This window comes from Urocitellus parryii, chromosome 6 (genome assembly GCF_045843805.1).
Source record: "Urocitellus parryii isolate mUroPar1 chromosome 6, mUroPar1.hap1, whole genome shotgun sequence".
NCBI classification, from domain to species: domain Eukaryota; kingdom Metazoa; phylum Chordata; class Mammalia; order Rodentia; family Sciuridae; genus Urocitellus; species Urocitellus parryii.
In genome coordinates, this window is record NC_135536.1 from 162164461 (window position 1) to 162185002 (window position 20542).

General features: G+C 36.8%; 1 protein-coding gene across 1 annotated transcript in view; it reads right to left on the reverse strand.

Moving 5' to 3' along the window:
• Window positions 1–20542, reverse strand: part of Sptlc3 (serine palmitoyltransferase long chain base subunit 3) — a 136892-nt gene that overhangs the window by 81192 nt on the left and 35158 nt on the right. Inside the window, exons 2-4 of the mRNA XM_026397657.2 lie at window positions 19832–20017; window positions 1643–1797; window positions 873–1021 (exon numbers count right to left, since the gene is read on the reverse strand). Of these exons, the coding sequence (XP_026253442.1) occupies window positions 873–1021; window positions 1643–1797; window positions 19832–20017 (490 nt within the window). The remainder of the gene's footprint in view (window positions 1–872; window positions 1022–1642; window positions 1798–19831; window positions 20018–20542) is intronic.

A 20542-nucleotide genomic window follows, 5' to 3' on the forward strand; every position in this document is an offset into this window, starting at 1 on the left:
CAGTACAGGATGTTATTATTTATTTTTTAAGGGGGGTAACAGAGATTGAACTCAGGGGCACTCAACCACTGAGCCACATCCTCAGCCATATTTTGTATTTTATTTAGAGACAGGGTCTCACTGAGTTGCTTAGTGCCTCATTTTTGCAGAAGCTGACTTTCGAACTCTTGATCTTCTGGGATTATAGGTGTGCGCCACTGAATTTTATTTTTTAAGGAATAAGTGATATGATACATGAAAACAATCACCACCACAACATACCAGCTATTGCAAAGCATTCTCCAAGAGCAAGTTCACAGTATTTTTTCTCCCTGCCGTTGAGAGGAGTGGAAGTTTCCTTATTACAAATTTTATTCCTTTGAATAAGATTTTTATTTTTTATTTTTTTGCTAGAAGATAAATAAATAGGCAGTCTGTGCCATCTTGTCTATTCATTTATCATTCATTCATTCAACCCAACATTCCACAAGGCTAGTCCCTCTCCTTATGAAGCTTATGTTGGAGTAGCAGAGACAGGTTATATGTAAACATAAAAACAAGATTATTTGAATCAGTGATGAATGTTAATACTAAAAGTGAGAGAAAAGACAGAAAAGGATCTGTTGGAGGAGGCACAATAGTTGCTATTGTAGAAATATGATCAGAAAAGTTATATTTTCACTCACACGTGAAAATTAAAACACATTTAATAAACCACCTGGCAATAGCACAATGCTTGAAATTTTCAAAAAGACTTTTATATCCCTTTTGCTTTTTGAAGTTTATAATAGTGATTTGAGGCACATAGTCTAGATACAATCTCAACTTGAGAAGTAGTCACAAGGAATCTGAGACCGGACTGGATGAAATTCCAAAGTGGTGGATGCACATACCCATTTCATGTCTGGTGCTGGCCACACCTGAGCCATATGTTTCTAAAACATCCTTTATTGTCTTCATAGACTCATTGTATTTCACTGCAAGCCCAAGGAAGTTATAGGAACCCATGTTGATGACATCTTTGATGATTCTTCCAGTAAACCTATAGGGAAACAGGCAAGTGAACAAGGAGGACTATCTCATTTAATATTCTCCCAGTGCCCAAGAGACTGGGATTTGGGCCTGGCCCAAATTATATGTTTTCTTTTTCTTTTAAATTGACACTGTTTTCAGCATATCATGGCTTATCCTTAGAGGAAAGCAACCCATAATGAAGTGGAGATGAGCATTAGAGAAAGATATCCTGGGCCATGGTATACTACTCACTCCTGATTTCCCTTGGGCAATTGCTTTCATGAAAATCATGCTCTGGTTCAAAGTCCAAGAAGAATTTCTAAAGGAACAAGAGCTCTGTCACCACTGTCCCCATTAGGGAGAACAGAAGGGTACAATTTGACAGGAAAGCTGAAAAGGGTTTTTCAAGGCTGACTCTGTACTTCTGACACAGGGTTTCACTTTAATTACATTATAAATAAGCCACCTTTCCAACATAATTACTGTGACTTCCTCTATTGGCCTCATGAGAGCTGCCAAGGACTGGATGATGAAGACCCCAGCTACCTTTGTATTGGGGGTTTTTCAGATCTGTGATCTGGTGCCCATGCTAGAATTTCTTGAAGGGATTTTTATTTTTCCACCAAGCCCCTCCAGGTGTCTGCCTCACCTAAATGTCCAGTTATAGTCATCAGATACCCTTTCCACCACATCAAAATGAGGCCCTGGAGCACTGCAGATGGGCCGGTTCCAGTTGTCTCTGATTCTCATGTAAAGGTTCCGCGTGTAAAAATTCTCAAAGTCTTGATACAGGGGCACAAAATCCTGCAACAGAGGTAGACGGTTAGCTTTGGGCTCTGGGTTTTTAATTTAATTTTATTTCATTTGCAGTTGAGGGCTGAGAGAAGACCTGGGAGAGCCCTGCAAACCATCCATCTGTGGACTTCTGTTTTGTTCTGTTTTGAGCAAGAGTCAGTGGCTGAGGAAACGAATGGGGCCCGCAAATAAAACCGTAAGACCTCTCTTCCTAAAGAGCCTGTCCTTTAGTGGGGAAAGGGGTGTAAAAATGTGATAAATCAGGGTAACAAAGAGGACAGCACCATACAAAGCAAGTCCCAGAACAAGTGGTGGAGACAAGGAGTCCCTGCGGTGTTCCCAGAGAGAATCATGGCTGAAGGGGAACGGCAGGTATGTGTTTATGTCCAGACAGTTTAGTTCGGAAAAAAAAAATGGTTGAGATGATAATTTGGCTTTAACTGTTTTTGAATGTCTGTATTCCCCTTTACCATATTTTTAGATGAATGGATGGAATTGAATTATTGGGCCTATTGGCAAAACTGCTGATTGGCAGGTGGCTGGCTGTCATATTGCTGAGGGCCTGGAAACTGGGCTGAGAAACTTGTGGGACACCAGCCAAAGCTATAGCACTGTGTTCCTGTATAAAATGTAACTCATGGCTGGAGGGATCTGCAGACCAGCTGAAGACATGTCTGATTTTGTCATTTGACTTCTTCTAGTACATGCTAGGCAGAAAATGCAAAAGTCATGGCTGTGGTCTAAGCAGGCATTCATAGGATTAGACCAGGAGCAAGCATCCCATCTTGCTGAAGGAATCAGAGAAGCTGATTAAGTGGGAGGGACGCTGAGGTGGCACTAAGAAAGAATGAGGGTATTATGATTAGGAATATTTGGGGGAGATTCTCAGGGTGGATGAGTTTGTATGCTAAAATATGGAGAACATTTGAGAAGGATGAATAAGGAGAATACATCAGGTTTATCCTGCCACTCCTTGCTCTGAGCCTATATTGGCTCTTATCTTACTCCAAGTCAAAGCCAAGGCCCTGATTTATTTGGCTCTGGTTACCTCTCTTATCCCATCCCTTCACTATTCTCTGTTGCATGGATGAGGCTGAAAGGTTACTTTGGCAGAGAAAGCAGGAGCCTCAGGCTTCTGCATGAGGAGTTGAATTTTGTTCTCTAGGTAACAGGGAGTTACTAAATAATTGGGAGTGAGTGTCTCATTTGCTTTCCTATCCTCTTGAGTTCTTTGCGCTTCTTTCCCTTATGAGATGGACAGCAGATTTCCCAAGGGAACAAAGATCTGGATGATCTTCTTGTGCCACTAGCTAGCCCACTCATTTTCAGAGCTGTTCCATTCTGCAGGAGAATATAGAGAATACACAAGTCTTTTTTAAAGTCTTTAAATAAAAAATTAATTTTAAAATTCTGATTTGTTATATATGACATCAGAATGCATTATAATTCATATTACACATATAGAGCACAATTTTTCGTATCTCTGGTTGTATATAAAGTATATTCACACCATTTGTGTCTTCATACATATACTTAGGGTAATAATATCCATCTCATTCTACCATCTTTTTTACTCCCATGTCCCTTTCCTTTCCCTCCCACCCCTCTGTCCTATCTAGAGTTCATCTAATCCTCCCATGCTTCCCCTCCCAACCCCACTATGAATCAGCTTCTTTATATCAGAAGGAACATTTGGCATTTGTTTTTTGGGGATTGACTAACTTCACTTAGCATTATCTTTTCTAACCTCTTCCATTTACCTGTAAATGCCATGATTTTATTCTCTTTTATTGCTGAGTAATATTTCATTGTGTATATATACCACATTTTCTTTATCCATTCATCTACTGAAGGGCATCTAGGTTGGTTACACAATTTAACTATTGTCAATTATACTGCTATAAACATGATGGCGCTGTGTCCCTGTAGTATGCTGATTTTAAGTCCTTTGGGTATAGACTGAGGAGTGGGATAGCTGGGTCAAATGGTGGTTCCATTCCCAGTTTTCCAAGAAATCTTCATACTGCTTTCCATGTTGGCTGCACCAATTTGCAGTCCCACCAGCAATGTATGAGTGTACCTTTTCTCCCCACATCCTTACCAACACTTATTGTTGTTTGTATTCTTAAGAACGGCCATTCTCACTGGAGTGAGATGAAATCTTAGAGCAGTTTTGATTTGTATTTCTCTAATTGCTAGGGATGTTGAACATTTTTTCATATATTTGTAGATTGATTGTATATCATATTCTGAGGGGCATTTGTTCAGTTCCTTGGCCCATTTATTGATTGGACTGTTTGTTGTTGTTGTTGTTTTTGGTGTTTAGTTGTTGTTGTTGTTGTTTTTGGTGTTTAACTTATTGAGTTCTTTAAATACCCTAGAGATTAGTGCTCTATCTGATGTGTGAGTGGAAAAAATTTGCTCCCAAGATGCAGGCTTTCTATTCACCTCACTGATTTTTCTTTCATTGAGAAGAAGCTTTATAGTTTGAATCCATCCCATTTATTAATTCTTGATTTTAATTCTTGTGCTACCATGAAAACTACAGAAATTTTTTTTTCTAAGGAAAAAAATTAAAGAAGAGCTTAGAAGATGGAAAGATCTCCCTTGTTCTTGGATAGGCAGAATTAAAATTGTCAAAATGACCATATTATACAGATTTAATGCACTTCCAATCAAAAGCACTATACAGATTTAATGCAATTCCAATCAAAACCTCAATGACATTCCTCAAAGAAATAGAAAAAGCAGTCATGAAATTCATCTGGAAAAATAAGAGACCTAGAAGAACTAAAGCAATCATTACCAAGAAGAGTGAAGCAACAATCAGATATAAAAAACTGAATTGTGCTCTATATGTGTAATAAGAATTGTAATAAATTCTGCTGTTATTTAGTTTTGTTTTAAAAATCCATAATGTAAAAAAAAATTAAAAATTATAATGTGAAAAAAAAAGAAGAGTGAAGCAGGTAGCATCACTATACCAGACCTTAAACTATACTACAGAGCAATAGTAACAAAAACAGCGTGTTATTGGCACCAAAATAGACTGGTGGACCAATAGTACAGAAGAGAGGACACAGAGACTAACCCATATAATTACAGTTGTCTTATATTAGACAAAGGCACCAAAATGTACATTGGAGCAAAGATAGCCTCTTTAACAAATTGTGCTGGGAAAACTGGAAATCCACATGCAACAAAATGAAATTAAATCCCTATCTCTCACCATGAACAAAACTCAACTCAAAGTGGATCAAAGACCTAGGAATTAAACCAGAGACACTAAGCCTATTAGAAGAAAAAGTAGGCTCTAATCTCCATCATGTGGGATTAGGCCCAAACTTCCTTAATGAGAATATACAGGTCTTTTATGGAAGGTGGCCATAGTTAAGCCACAGTCCTTTGTGTCACATGACCCTTTGGTACTCAGTGATAATGACATCATTCCTAGGGTTCCCTATGGAAATCCCATTATGGTATTCTGTACAAAGAAATTTCATAAACGTACACGGTACTATTACATGTGAATTTGAAACTCTACTGGTTACATTTCAAAATTTCATACCAAATGCATTTTTTTCTAAATAGCTGTGGTTTAGGTTTTATTATCATTTTAAATGATGAGTTTATGGTAATTATATGATCCTTTTACATTCTCACGGGAAAAAAAGACATATTTTTGAGACAAGATTGCATACTCTGGAAAATTATTTGCAAACTATTTCCCCTTTGATTAAATATTTTTTTCAGACTATTTACTGTTGGTGGATTATTTCATGTCCCATATGTTATTTGTGTCCTTCTATTCATTTCAAGACTTATTTAAAATGTGCCATATAAACTTATTTTTTTATGAGGAGAAAAAGAGTAAAAGTAGGTCTGCAGGTAATATTTTTGGGATCTAAGTAGAATTACAGTTTGGAGTGTTTTGATAAATCTTACTCAAAATAAAGCAAAATTTGATTTTGGAGAGAAGGATAAAACCAAACCATTCTGTCTATAAAATCAAAACAGAACTAATTTCAGATTTGTCACCCCAGGATTCACAAGGCAGCAGGGATGGAGAGGACACGGATCACAGAACTCAAGTGCCTGCTTGACACATCAGGAAAATCAGACCCAGAAAGAGGAGTGGGTCATCCTCTGGCTTCACTCCCTCTCCCAGGAGAGACTGCAGAATGACCTCAGGATTATTCAGATTCTCTCTAGCGTACCACTGGTGACAGAAATATCTCACCGACAATATGTAAAACTCTGTCCAACATATTTCCAGTCTAGAGCAGGAGTGTCTACTAGTCACATGGAGCTCTGCATTGATGGGAGGAAACAATGTGTAGCTTCCCCATGTCCTGCTTTATGAAGCTACATCATCATTAGTTTCATTTTGTTGCATATGAATTTCCAGTTTTCCCAGCACCATTTGTTGAAGAGGCTATCTTGGCTCCAATGTACATCCTCCCACGATTTTCTCCCTTCTGACTCAGAGATGTAGAATCTGTACCATGTGGAAATGGGCAGTTACCTATTTATTGAAACACAGGCTTTGAGGACAAGTTAGAGGGATTCACACCTATTGTGTGGGGGGGTCAAGGAAGACTCCCTGCTGGGAATGATCTTCACATTCAATAACAATGTTACAGATTAGGTACTTGTGCCTTCCTTGTCACAAAAGATAGGTTTTTTTTTTTTTGTTTGTTTGTTTTTTTTATTACCACAGAGGTGTATTTTTGGGTATGATGTAAATACTAACCCAGATCTGACACACAAGTTCAGCAACCTACATAGTCCTGAGATGGACAATTGAGCCTTGGCAGCCTCCTTAGAATGGAAGATCTGGTCTGGGAACAAACTGGCTTGCTTTGGGGCATGTTCCTCTTCTCCCCACACATGTGGCTTCCTGCCTCTGCTTGGGTGTGTTTTCACTCCACCCCATTCCTGTGAGCAGCAGTGAATTTTCTTCAGGAACAGCCAACACCTCTAAAAGGTCAATGTCCTCTAGTCTCAGACAAGCTTCCCACAGCAATATAACTACACCAGAAAATGAAGCTAGACTTGATATTTCAAAGATAGAAACATGGCAACAGGACATATATTTATCTATACATTTAATTTATCATGGCTTACTCACTATCTTTGTTTATCTTTCTGACACAAATGGATAAATGTGATAGGTAATTCTAGGTCATCAAGACACAACCATTTTGTGGGGGGGTCAGGTGTAGGAAAGAATGAGTCCAACCTAAAAATATAGCCAAAAGAAGGGCTTTATTTCTTCCTCAAGGTGGCAATCATTGTTTTTTCTAACTTTAAACTTGGATGGTCATCTATCATTTTCCAAACACAGTAGATGTTTCCATCCAACTGTTGTGGATAAATAGTTGAAAAGTCAGAAAACACTGCAAAAATTGGAAGTTGGAATAAATTCTACTATCGATGCTTTATTCAATGAACAGGGCTTGGGGTTTATTAGGAAGTGAAAAGAAGAAATTCACGGTCCAAGTATTGTTGCTATATTTGGAAGCAAGTCTCTCTTAATTGATTTAATTACATGCCTGTTAAGTACCAAATAGAATCATAGCTTTTTAGAGAAAGAAGTTCATTATAAAACACCATTTATTAATTTATGTCTACATTGACACTTCTTTTCTCACCTAATATTTATTTTTATATCTTTACTTCCTTTTGAGAAATATTACCAGAAAGCTCAGAATAATAACAGAATATGCTTGTAATTTTCTTTTTGTTAGTAAGGTAATTTTAGTTCTTTGAAGCATGAGAAACTTAATTAATTAAAATAAATTAATTTTTATATTAAAGGAAGTAGGTGATATTATGGTTTGCATTTTAAATATCCTCCAAAGGCTCATGGGTTAAAGAGTTGGTTGCCAGACTGTGGTGCTATTGGTGGGTAGTGGAACCTTTCAGAGGAAGGGCCTCGTGGGAGGAAGTGATTGGGGTTATGCTCTTGAAAGAATATTTGGAACTGAGCCCCTTCTTCTATGTGTCTCTCTCTGTTTTTGCTTCCTAGTCACCATGAGGAGAACAACCTTGTATCATGTGCTCCCTGACATGTTTTTCTGTCTCGCCTCAGACTCAAAGCAATGGGACCAAGTGATCATGTGCTAAAATTTCTGAAACTGTGAGTCAGTTTACTTCTAAGTTGATTTTCTCAGGTATTTTGTCACAGCAATGGAAAGCTGACTAACACAGATGGGGACAGAATAAAGATGACAGACTCAGTACTTATATGGATCCTTTCACTCCTATAAAAGTTCTATAAAATGAGATAAAATTAAACATTTAATAAAGCCAAATGTAGTTACAAATGCCTAAAAGGATTATAAAAATATCATCAATAAATCAGAAGAATCACAAAGGACAGAACATAAATAAAATCTAGAGAAATAAAACCATAAGATACCATAGTTTGAAACATTTTGGGGAAGAATGGTATGAATATAAATTAACTTCAGGGTAACTCCAAGTTGAGAGTAAAGAGCTAGAATAAGTTGATATTCAGGGAAACTAACTGGGAAGCTAGATCCCTTTGCTGGCCTAATAAATAAGTAGCAGTAATATTGTCCGGAGGATGAAGCTTTGTGATGGGCAGTAGAAACTAAAAGGAAGAGCAGTGCCTCAATATATAGAGACATAACAGAACAGTGCATGTATTAAAAGGATAAAACAGTTCAAGAGTATAATGGCTATAGCCCAAAAGAAAATTAATAAGCTTCAATATTAAATTGACTAAGTTTCCTAGAACATAGTGGAAAAAGGGACAAAGAGAAAAGAAAATATGAAAAAAAAGTTAAGGGATATGATGGATTGATACAAAAGATTCAATGTCTCAGTAACTGGCATGACAAAATTCAAACCAGGCAATTAAGGAGATGAATAGAAGGATGAGGAAAAGAAGGTACAGTAGGAGAAGGAAGAAAGAGTGAAATTTTCTAGAGATGAAGAAAGGATTGAAAGGTAAGATATAAAGAGCCCATCAAGTACTGTTTAGAGAAAAGGAATAGTTTCACATCCAGATACATCCTACTTCAACTCCAAATCTCCAAGGGTAAAGAGAAAAGTCCCAAAAAGGTTTCCTATAGGAGGTAAAGCAGTTTTTACATAAGGGAATAAGAGTTAAATTGCTTTAGACTTTTCTTTGATGACAATGGTAGAAAAGATTTTGAGGACAAATTATTTTGAACTTAAAATCCTATACTCAGCCAAATCAATAATCAAATGATAGAAACATAGAAACACATTCCCTTATATGTACACTGTCATGGGTTTAATAACCACAGACTTTTCTGAATAACTGAGAGGATATTATACTGGGTTTCAAAATATACCACAAAGTAATAGTAATAGCAACAGCATGGTACTGTCATAAAAACAGACATATAGGCCAATGGAACAGAATAGAGAGCCCAGATATAAGTCTACACATTTATGACCCATTGACACAGGTGCCAAGAACACATAACGGGGAAAGACAATCTCTTCAATAAATGGTGGTGGGAAAACTAGATGTCCATAGGGAGAAGAATGAAACTGGAACCTCATCTCATGTCATAAACAATGAACTCAACAAGAGGTACTGGGGACTGAATTATAACAAGATATTCCTTGCTTTTATAATTATGTCATGAATAACTAAAAAGAACAAACAAAAAAAGAACTAAAACTGGATTAAAGAATTAAATTTAAATCCTGATACTATAGAACTACTGAAATAAAACAGGGGAAAAGTTTCTTGACATTGGTTTATAATATAAACTAACTTCAGGGTAACTCCAAGTTGAGAGTGAAGAGCGAGAATAAGTTGATATTCAGGGAGACTACCTGGGAAGCTAGATCCCTTTGCTGGCCTAATAAATAAGTAGCAGTAATATTGTCCAGAGGATGATTTTTTTTTTTTGGATATGACCCTAAAAGAACACCAAAAAAGAAAAAGAAAACATAAGATTATGTCAAACTAAAAATCCTCTGTTCAGCAGAAGAAATAATCAACAGGTGAAGAATCAACCAAAGGAATGCTAGAAAATATTTTCATACCATGTATCTGATAAGAGATTATTATCCAAAATATATAATAAACTCAACTCAATAGCAAGGTAACCCAATTAAAAATAACAACCCAACTAAAAAATAACCATAAAATGGGCAAATAAACCAAACAGATATTTCTCTGTGAAGACATACTAACTGACTAATACGTTTATGAAAAAAATATTTAGCATTATGAATCATCGAGGAAATAAAATTTACCACAGGAAGATACTACTTCACACTTGTTAAATTGACTGTTATTAAAAAGACAACAGATAGAAAGGGTTGATAAAGACTTTGAGAAAAAGGAAACTTATGCTTGGTGAGAATGTGAATTGATAACAGCTATTGTGCAAAACAACATGGAGTTATTAAAAAATTAAAAATACAACTACTATATAATCTAGCAATCTCGCTCATGGATAAAATTCCTAAAGAAATGAAATCAGTGTCTATAAGAAGTGTATGCATACTCATCTTCATATTGTCATTATTCACAATAGACAAGCTATGGAAATAATCCAAGTGTCCATCGCAGATAAATGGAAAAAGAAAATGTATATGTACATGATGGAATACCATGAAGTCTTAAAAAAGAAGAAAATCCTCTCATTTGCAACCACATGGATGAACCTGTAGGACATTACAATAAGTGAAATGATATTAAAATATAAATTAAAGAAAAACAAAGAAATGGACCATGGTATAAAGGGAGAAATATTTTTTTAAGAAAGACAACAATGTGTACATAAAACATAATGAAGGCAGAAATAAGTCTAAAATGAGTCAACAAAATGATAGGTTTAGTCATATGGAATTGCTAGTGTGAGACCATTTTTAGCCTATGAAAGCAGTGGTTTAATATACTTTAAGTAATATTTAATGTTATTATAATATAGAAGCTTTAGTATTTGTTTAAAATCAATATAGAGGCTGCTTATAAGAGGCAAACATTCTCTGAAAATTGTGAAGCATGGAAAGATAGGAATGGCTAGTGAAGAAAAAGTAGATGTATAACGATTAAAACCAGGCAACAGAGTATATCTTGAAAAGTAATGTATGAGGGAAAAATCCACCAAGAACTGGTAGAACCAGGAACTTTTATGTATATGAGAGTTAACACTAAAATACATATGAAAAAGGTATTAACACACATTTATTGAAAACGTTTGAGTAGACAAAAAGTAAAACTAGAGGACTTAACTAACACAATTAGCAAGTATCTTGTAATAATCACCTACTAGATAACCTACATTTTTTTTTGTGGGACACGAAAAATTTCAAGAAATTTTAATTCACCTATATGAGAAGCTATAAAGGAGAGAAATCATTAAAGTGGTACATTTGAGATTAAAATATGAAAATATCAATAGGCTTTCTACATGCTAGCAATAACTAATTAGAAGATGTTATGAAGAAAAAAAGATAATCTCAGTAATACCATAAAAAATTGTTCCAAAAAAAGAAATGGTGAAACTTTTATTAAAAAAATATAAAACATTTTTAAAAGAACATTAGAAAAACATAAAGAAATGGAAAGAATTTTTCCAAATGAGAAGACTAAATATTTTGAAGATTTACATGTTATAAAGTTAGCTTATAGATTTAATGAATTCCCAGTTAAAGTGACAAGCTCTTTTTCAAAATTCAATACTTGACTAGTTAATTCTCAAGCATACACAGAGGGAAAAAAATCTAATATTTACTTAAAAACTTACAGTTATCTAAGAAATAGACGGATTGATCAATATTTTTTGACAGTGGGTTAAAAATATATAGTTAATGATACTGGAACAACTAGAAATATCTTTAAAAATTAGTCCTTGTACTTTTCACAACACATAAAAATAAATCTAATGGATTTGTGCATACATATATAAAATAAATACCTGACATCATAAAAGTATTGACTGAAACTGTAGGAAAATTTATCAAGACTTTAGTTGAAAAAAGGACCTTCCTAAACATGACTAATCTCCCTCTTCTCAAAGATAAAAAACAATAACAACAAAGAGAACATAAAAGAAATGTTTGAATAGCCATTAGAGGTTTCGCTAGAGGTTTTGCACCACAGAGCCAGTTACTAAAAGAAATGTTTGATACAAATGAGCTTATAATTTGTATACAGCTAAATAAAATACAGGTCAAGAGCCAAGAAACAGAATTGGAAAAATATTTAAAATACTCTTAAAGAATAAATGATCCATATAAGGATAGAGAGAGTACTGCTAAATCAATAAGAAAATTTAATAATATTTTGAGCAAAGAATTTAAATAGACAATTCAGGAAAAATAAGTATGAATAAATAAAAATTATGTGAAAAGAAGCTTAGCCTCATTATTACTCAGGAAGATGTGAAATAAAATATGAATAAAAATGTTCTCCCATGATATTGGCAAAAATTTTTAAAATAATGTTGATAGTATCAATATACCAAATGTGGACAAGGAACTACACTCAGCTATTAATCACTTGAGTCTTGCTCTGCAAGCTTTTCTGAAAGACAACTTGTCAGTTTCTCACAGAAGTTAAAGCATGCATTCCTTTGAGGCAGAAAGCTACTACTAGGAACTATCCTAGAATGATGCAAATGTTACTCATTGACAAATTATTTACAATAATAAAAAGGGATCATAAATAAATTATGCTATATTCATATTATATAATACAACCATAAAGCTACTAAAAGGAATGAAGTAATCCTGTATTGGCCTGAAAAGATATCCAGATATATATTATAGTTAGGTTTTTAAAAAAGAAGTTAGTTATACAGCACAGCACTATGTGTAATACAATCTCATTTGTGTTAAGGAAAGGATAGGGTGAATGCAAAGGAAAATAAGTGTAGTGAGGTGCACTAAGGGACTGGGACACAGGAAGTGGTTGCTTTTACTCATTATTTCCATAATAAAAGGAAAAGGGAAAAAGAAAAAAGACCAGAATTTGATAAGTGGCTCTTTGTTAAGGCAGTCATAATCCACCTATTCCACTGCTTGGCTTTTGACCATTTAATGTAGTCCATCCTTCCCACTTTCCTATATTTCCTGTTGCTGAATAAAGCAGAGGGGTCTATACTGTAAAAGAAATAAAAAAACCTAATTTGACTAACTTTTGAAGGTGACATCAGAAATTATTTGTACATAGGTATCTTCTATATAACATTAATTATAATAAAAATATACTGTCAATTGCATTATAACTAATATATAGTATATACAATGTATTATATACATGATATATATATATTGTATGTGCATATTTTACATATATACATGTTTTATATATATGTATATGTACATACACATACATATATACATATGTGTATATACACACACATACATACACACATATATATCTCCAAGTCAATTCTGGATTCTGCATGTACTCATTGTGAGAGGTTGTGATCTCATTTAATTGATGATCCTAATGTGCAAAATATTTTTAGAACTTTAATATTTTGGAGTTGTCTTCCCAGCCTATGGGATCTGCTCTGATGGATGCACTAATAGAAAATCTCCACCCCTATGAGAGTGGATTTGATTTTAGGCCCGAACATATTTGGAACCAACCCTGGTAAGGGAGATGGGGGATTTCACTGGTCAGTGATTACTACTGCATTTAAAGGTATTTGATTCTTTTGTGATGCTTGAGTCAAGGAGTGAGGGAATACGCCACACAAATACCTGAGGGAGGATCACTCAAGGTAGAGGGAAATGGGAGTGAAAAATCTCCAAGGAAGGTATATGTAGGTGATGCTTGAAGAAGAGCAAGGAGGTCCTAGTGTTTGAAGTAGTGTAGAGTAGGGGAGAGTTGTAGAGGAAATGAAATTACAGACACGAGGGGGCTGTATTCTGCAGAGCCTCAACCTTCTGTGGCTCTTTGTCCACGTGAGTCGGAAAGGCATGAAAGGGTTCTGTATAGAGTTAGGTGTTAAAAGAATAACAGTGCTTGTCAGTTGAGAGAAGGTTGTAGAGTTCAAAAGTAGAAACTGGGTACATAAGAGAAGGTGCTAATGAACACAAACCTGGAGGCAGCAGTATGGCAAAATGTAGTCTGATAGATATATTTTAAACATAGAACTATTATTATTGCCTGTAGATTTGATAATATATAAAATGTATTATATACATGATGGGGTCAAAGAGAGAAGTCAGGGATGACTTCAGCCATTTTTGTCTAGAGCACCTGGACTGGTGGAGTCATCACTGACTAATCTGGGAGAGATTATGAAAGGCACAGGCTTGGAAGGGAAGCTTGAATGCAGAGTTTGATTGTGTCAAGGCTAAGGGATTGCTGATGAATGGGATCTAGTTCACAGGTGGAGGGCTGGCCTGGAAGGGAGTCCATCCACCTTCTCCGTGGAAAGGGAGTAGAAGGTGAAATATGTAAGCACAGGTGTCAGTAAGGAAGTGGTGGAGGAGAGTGTGCAGGTGGGAGTTCTGGCTTTCTTCTATTTTTTCAGTGAAGTAGGAAACATAATTATTTGCTGAATGTCAATAGGGCCAAGAGATGTTGGAGGCTTGAGGGGAAAGAAGGTAGTGACTAAATGTACAAGGCAAGGCAGAGTGATTGGCAGGAGGCACTGAGCCACCTTGGGCCTAGTGATGCTGAATTTAAAGGGTGATTGGTCATCTTAAGCAGGGATGTGCATCAAATTGAGGGTGTATCAAAGCTGTGGAATTTAAGCTGGATACAAGGAAGAAAAAGAGAACATGGGGGAGTTTAGAATAGAAAGAAACTAAAATCAAGGGACATAGACTCTAGGGATGAAGTAGGATAGAGCAATTTGGAGGTGATACTGAAGACAAAAGTTGGCAAAGACAAATTCCTGGGGCAGATGAATAGATAAGGTTGGCACTCATGGTTGAGAAGCTCTGAATCTGTATTTTCAACTGCTAATATGGATTGGTTGGCATCCAAAAAACTACCAAAATAAAGTATAGATGGGCTGGGACTCCATTTTACGGAAGTGACGGTAGAATAGCTGTACAAGTGAAAGGTGATGAGCACCTAGAGGCTTCGTGGGATGATGCTTTTTTTATCTGATCACAGGTGAACTTCAAATAAGGAATCTCTAGAATAGAAGTGCTCGTCAAACTTTAGTGCATGTCCACATCATCAATGATCATGTTAAAATAAAGGATCTGCTTCAGAAATGCTGGGCTGGGCCTGAGAGTTCTAACAAGCTGTCAGGTGATAGCACCAAATTGGATCAATATGTGGTCCCTGGACCAGCAGCATCACTTCTCTTGGGAGGTTATTTAGAGATACAGAATCTTGATGTGACAGAATCTGCATCTGAACATGACCATCAGATAATTTGTGTGCCTAGTAAAGTTTGAGAAGCATGGTACTAAAGTATTTGGCTGCATGTGAAAATCACCTGGGAAATTTGCCAATGATTGTTTTGTCTCGTCAGGCAATGCATTCTGCATTCTCAGCGACCAGTTTTTAAAATGTAATACTCCTTTCCACTAAAAAGAACCAGGGATGAATGGGAAAATAGCATATTTCCTGTTTTGAGCAAAAGACTTCAAGATGTGCCTCAGATAGTTCATTAACAGGAAGCAAGAAGACTATTCAAAGGATAAAGGGTCAGTCTGTAGGCATGATTGAGAATAATCAAGTCCCATCAGAAGGAATATAGTGATCACAGTTAGTCAGAACCTGTCACTCTAAAAGTCTCTGAATCATTTAAGGGTTTCAAATGGGAAAAATAATAAAAGATATACCATATAAAAATGTATGCCATCAATCAATGTGAGCATATTGATTGATGCTCTCAACCTTGTAAAGATCAAACAGGATGGAAACCATTTATTTTGTAAAGAAATGTAAATTATCAATTTATTTAAGGCAGGGCCTTCCCCATATAAAGTGGGTTAAGCAGTTCTTGTAGCAATTTGGAATGCTGTTAAAGCATAGGCTGCCCACAGTCCCTCCTTCAGGACTGACTTACCCATTCTCCTAGTTTGCTGAGGGCCATTGCCAAGTAGGAATGACGCATCGAAATTTCCTTGCCAGTGCACCCCATGTTAATTGTGGTAGTGCTGGCATATCTTTGCTGATGGTGTCACCAGTGATGCAATTTTTCCAAAGGAGCCATCAATTGTCTTGGTGTTGTGGCATTTCTGTATCCTCCTCCCTTCTACTAGTGATGGTCTAAAATTTGGGGGCCAACAGAGGTGAGGCAAAGAACCTCACCCCCCGACTGGCACCAAGGCTAAATTTGGGGGCCAACAGAGGTGAGGCAAGAATCTCACCCCCCCACTGGTGCATAGGCCTATCCACAAGTATGGCTGTATGCTGGACCAGTAGTCAGTGACAGGTTTGATCCGATTGCAGTGGTATCAACCTAAGACAGGAGGCTGACGCCTAGAGGTCAGTTTTTCCCATGACGGGTAAGAACCATATGTTGAATTGGACAACCTACCAGGCACGGTCCTTAAGCCACATTGCTTGTTGTTTAATTAATCAGAAGCGGGGAGATGCTGAGGGCCATTGCCAAGTAGGAATGACGCATCGAAATTTCCTTGCCAGCGTACCCCATGTTGCTTAGAGGAAGGACTCGTGGAAATGGACTTGCCTTGGAAATTTGCTGTGACATTGCATGTATGTTTGAGAAAGGTGACCCTGCTCAAGGACCAGGGTGGATCCAGGTTTAGGGTGTATCCTGCAGGTTTTAGGAAGTATCCCGCTCCTTGGGTTTAGGGCGTTCTTGATTTAGGACAATCTGGGTTTAGGGCAGTTCCAGGTTTAAGGTTATTCCTGCTGGGAATAGGGCGTATCCTGCTGCCTGAGTTCACGTTGAGTTCTCATGGAATTCAGAAGGTATTTGGGATAAAAAGCCTGGGGGAGTACGTGTATTTTGCGGCAGAACCTGAATTTCCCCAGAACGTGTTTGTACAGGGCCGGTGTGAGTTCGGGAATAAAGGATTGCTGTTTGAATCTACAAAGCTGTGAGTGGCTCTTGATTTTGTGCCCAGCAAAGACTGAGGCACTAGTTGTTGGAAGCATTGGAGGCTAAAAATTTCTCTGAGCATCACCTGGGCCTGAAGGGATCTTCCTCAGCCAGGATCCTTAGGAGCAACCCCTATCAATGCCAAAGTTCAAATGCCCAGCCTCCTTCCCACAGTTCAGAATGACTCTGAAGAGCCTTTTTTCTTCAGAGCTCCCTGTGGGGCCTTTCTTGGTTCTGTCACCATCGTTTGTCAATATAAGATGGATCTGACACTGCCATTCACATGTCAATCCAAGCAAGAAATCTGGAACCTCCCTGTATTCCTTCTCCTATCTTACCTTCCACACATTCAGCCACCAAGACTTGAAGACTTTCTAAATGTCTCTACAATGAGTTCCCTTTTGATTTGCTTCCTTTCTTCCCTATTTTAAGCACAATGACCTCTTTTCTAAGCTACCATTAGCTTTCTTTGTGGTTGCTTTGTTTCTAGTCCTGAATTGGAATTCCATCCCTGACATGTACTAAATTCTTGAAGTTCATTTTTTTTTTCATTCTCTCTCTCTCTCTCTCTCTCTCTCTCTCTCTCTCTCTTTTTTTCTTTTCAGACCTGCCCTGGGAGATCTTGTTGACTTCTCTGGCTTTGATTCATGTCAGTATGCTGAAGACACACTGAAGTTGCCATGGTGTCCATCTGAGACTTTTCTCTCATGGTCCAGATCTCTATTTTTAGTTGCCACCTCTTCTAATTCAACTTGGCAAAAAAGGAATTGACCAGTTTCCCCCTCCATCTGGATATTTATTCTCTATTTCTCATCTCATTAATGACACTACCTTGTGCCCATCTGCATAAATGTGAGTGTTGCCATTGATTTTGTCCATCTTCCTAAATTCCCAGGTCAAATTGACCATCTCTAGCTCCACTTCTTCTAGATCTCTTGGCCTAATCACCACCCCTACTATTACTACCTTGGTTTCAGTATAAGTTTCTTGCCCAGGTTTTCATTTCTATGTTGACTTTCTGCAACCTATTTCTCATAGTACAGTGAATGATCTTTTTACATATACCAATTTGCATTCTTCTGTCTGAAGTTGTTCAACACTTTCTCGCTGTTTCTACAATATATGTCCATGGCTTATAAAAACCCATTATACTCCAGCCCCTGCTTGCCTCTCAGTCTTCCTCCTCACATACTCTTGCTCCCACTCACAACACTCCAGTCATTGGAATTCCTTGAATACACAATACTTTCTCTTACCCTGGACCATCTTGTCCACATGCCTTCTCCCTAAAGAATCCTTGCCCCTCCCCACTGGGTCTTGCCTCACCCTTTGCCTTACTGCTTGCTCTTCAGTCTTCAGATCTCACTTCAACTTTCTGTCCCTCCCAGAAGGCTTCACTGAGCAGAAGGTTCAAGTTAGGCATGTCTCTTTCCTCCCCTAATGCTGTTGCTTTTTTATAATTTAGTCTCTGAGTGCAGGAACTATGCCCGACTTGGTTATTCTGGTATCCCCAGATTGTAGCACAGTCCACAGCACAAAAACCCATGCTCAAAAAGAAACTGGCTTGATTAATGAGTGGACACACACCTTGGCATAAGCAATGCCCTCTTTTGAGAATGTTTTCCTTTGCATCCTTGCTTACTTGGCAAACTCCTGCTCCTCAGTCAGGCCTCAGCATCAAGACTTCCTCATTTCCTAAGAGAGTCACAGGGTAAAGATCCCTGTGAGCCACATCTCTGTTCCCTAGCATCACTTTTGAGCAAATGGATTACTTGTTTGTATACTGGAATTCAAATTTTCTGATGGCATGCCCTATATTTTCTTCTATGTAGATCACCCCTAACATGTGCTAAAATATTTGTAAAGGTCAACAGGGATTATAATCATGGAACTGAGTCTGATTTTCTTCTGAAGTGATACACTTCGCTTAAGGAAATTCCAAAAGAAGTGATCCATATGATTTATTCATGGGTGTGTTAGTGTGATAAATGTTTATCTTACCAATGGTAGTACTTGATAAATCACATGAGTTGAGAGTCTCTTGTTACACTGACATTCATGTCTCACCTATGTTCATGGCAATATTCACAATATCCAAAAGCAAGTTTTGGAAAAAAGAGATTCATGGCATCATAAATATTTTGAACCAATTTGAAAAATGTATTAACACAATGCAGGGTTTTTTGTAGAGCTCTGAATATTTTCCAGGTTGTTCTCTAACTCTTTGCAAACACCAGATGATGTAGGCTTTTATAGGTTAATTATAAAGAGTGACTACATCAGTGGTTCTAAATCATGGCTGATTTTGTATCCCATGAGACATTTGGTACTGTCAGGAGGAAGTTTTGATGATCAAATGTGTGTGTGTGTGTGTGTGAGAGAGTGTGTGTGTGTGTGTGTGTGTGTGTGTTGTGGAGGGCAGTGATTAATCTAGTGTGTGAAGGCAGGTATGCTGTTAAAATTCTTACAATGCACAGGGGAGCCTCTCACATCAAAGAATTATCTAGTGCAAAGCATCAATAGTGGGAAAGTTGAGAAACTGATGAGATGAAATTAAAATATTATATTTCATTCAGATATACTTTCCTATTTCAGGATAGGGTGTAACTATTCAATCTATAGTTAGAAGATGAGAGTATGATCTCAGGTGTCCTTACTCTTATATTTTGATGTTTTTATCTTTCAAGTGATATCTTTTTCCTGACATATATACATATATAAATTAAACATTTAAATGGATAGAAGAGCTTACATTCAGTGTCTGGCAATTAGCAGTTGCTAAAAAAATGTTTGTAAAAACAAATCTATCAATTTCTATGCATGTATGAGCTTGTAAAGAACCTACTGTATAAATATAAAGCTCTAATTAAAAAAAATCCATGAACACACAGAGAGTGAGGTTTAGGGAAAAGAAATTAGTAGAATTTACCCTGAATAGTTCCAGACCATCTAGGTCTTGTCTCTGCATCACCATTTCTGAGAGCATTTCGGAGCAGACAAGGACACAGATCCAGGGAGATGCATATACATACCTTTTGTTCTTCTCGCTCTACGGCTGCATTGCATTTTTCTATTCCCCAGTTTCTCAAAAAGTCTCTGAAATAGCCAAATAAGGTTCCAATTCCATATCCCATGTAGGTGAAAACCAGAACATGAAGAGGTGCTTCCTCAAAAGATTCAACAATGAGATTTTCATAAAAATGTGGCTTCCCATTTTGCTGAAAACACAAGAAAAAACCCAAAGATGAGTAAGTCTCCGTTACAAATATCCCGTCATACTTAAAAATTTGGGTTTTTGACCTTTTATATTTTAAATAACATATTTAAGATGAAAAACTGCTTGGGAAAACTGGAAATTGATCATTGAAGAGGAGAAACAGAAATATAAAGTTTACTTCATAAAGTCTAATGAAATAATTGATTCAAGAAAAAAAAAACTCAACCAATGAAATGAAAACCACTAAATGAAAAGTTAGCAGAATAGGGTGTTCACAAGATGCCAAAGCACAATCCCTTAAATTATTCCTTAATCGCAAACCTGGGGTTAGTTCTTTAACCATGTAATTAAAACACATCACAAATATTGTAACAACCAGATACTCTGTACTCTTTTTTTTGATGTAATAATGAACACACAACATCACCTATGAAATTTGATGTAATAATCAACACACAACATCACTTATGAAATATTTAACCTGAATTTAGTCACGCTCTTATATCTAATGTCTTTTACAAGAAAT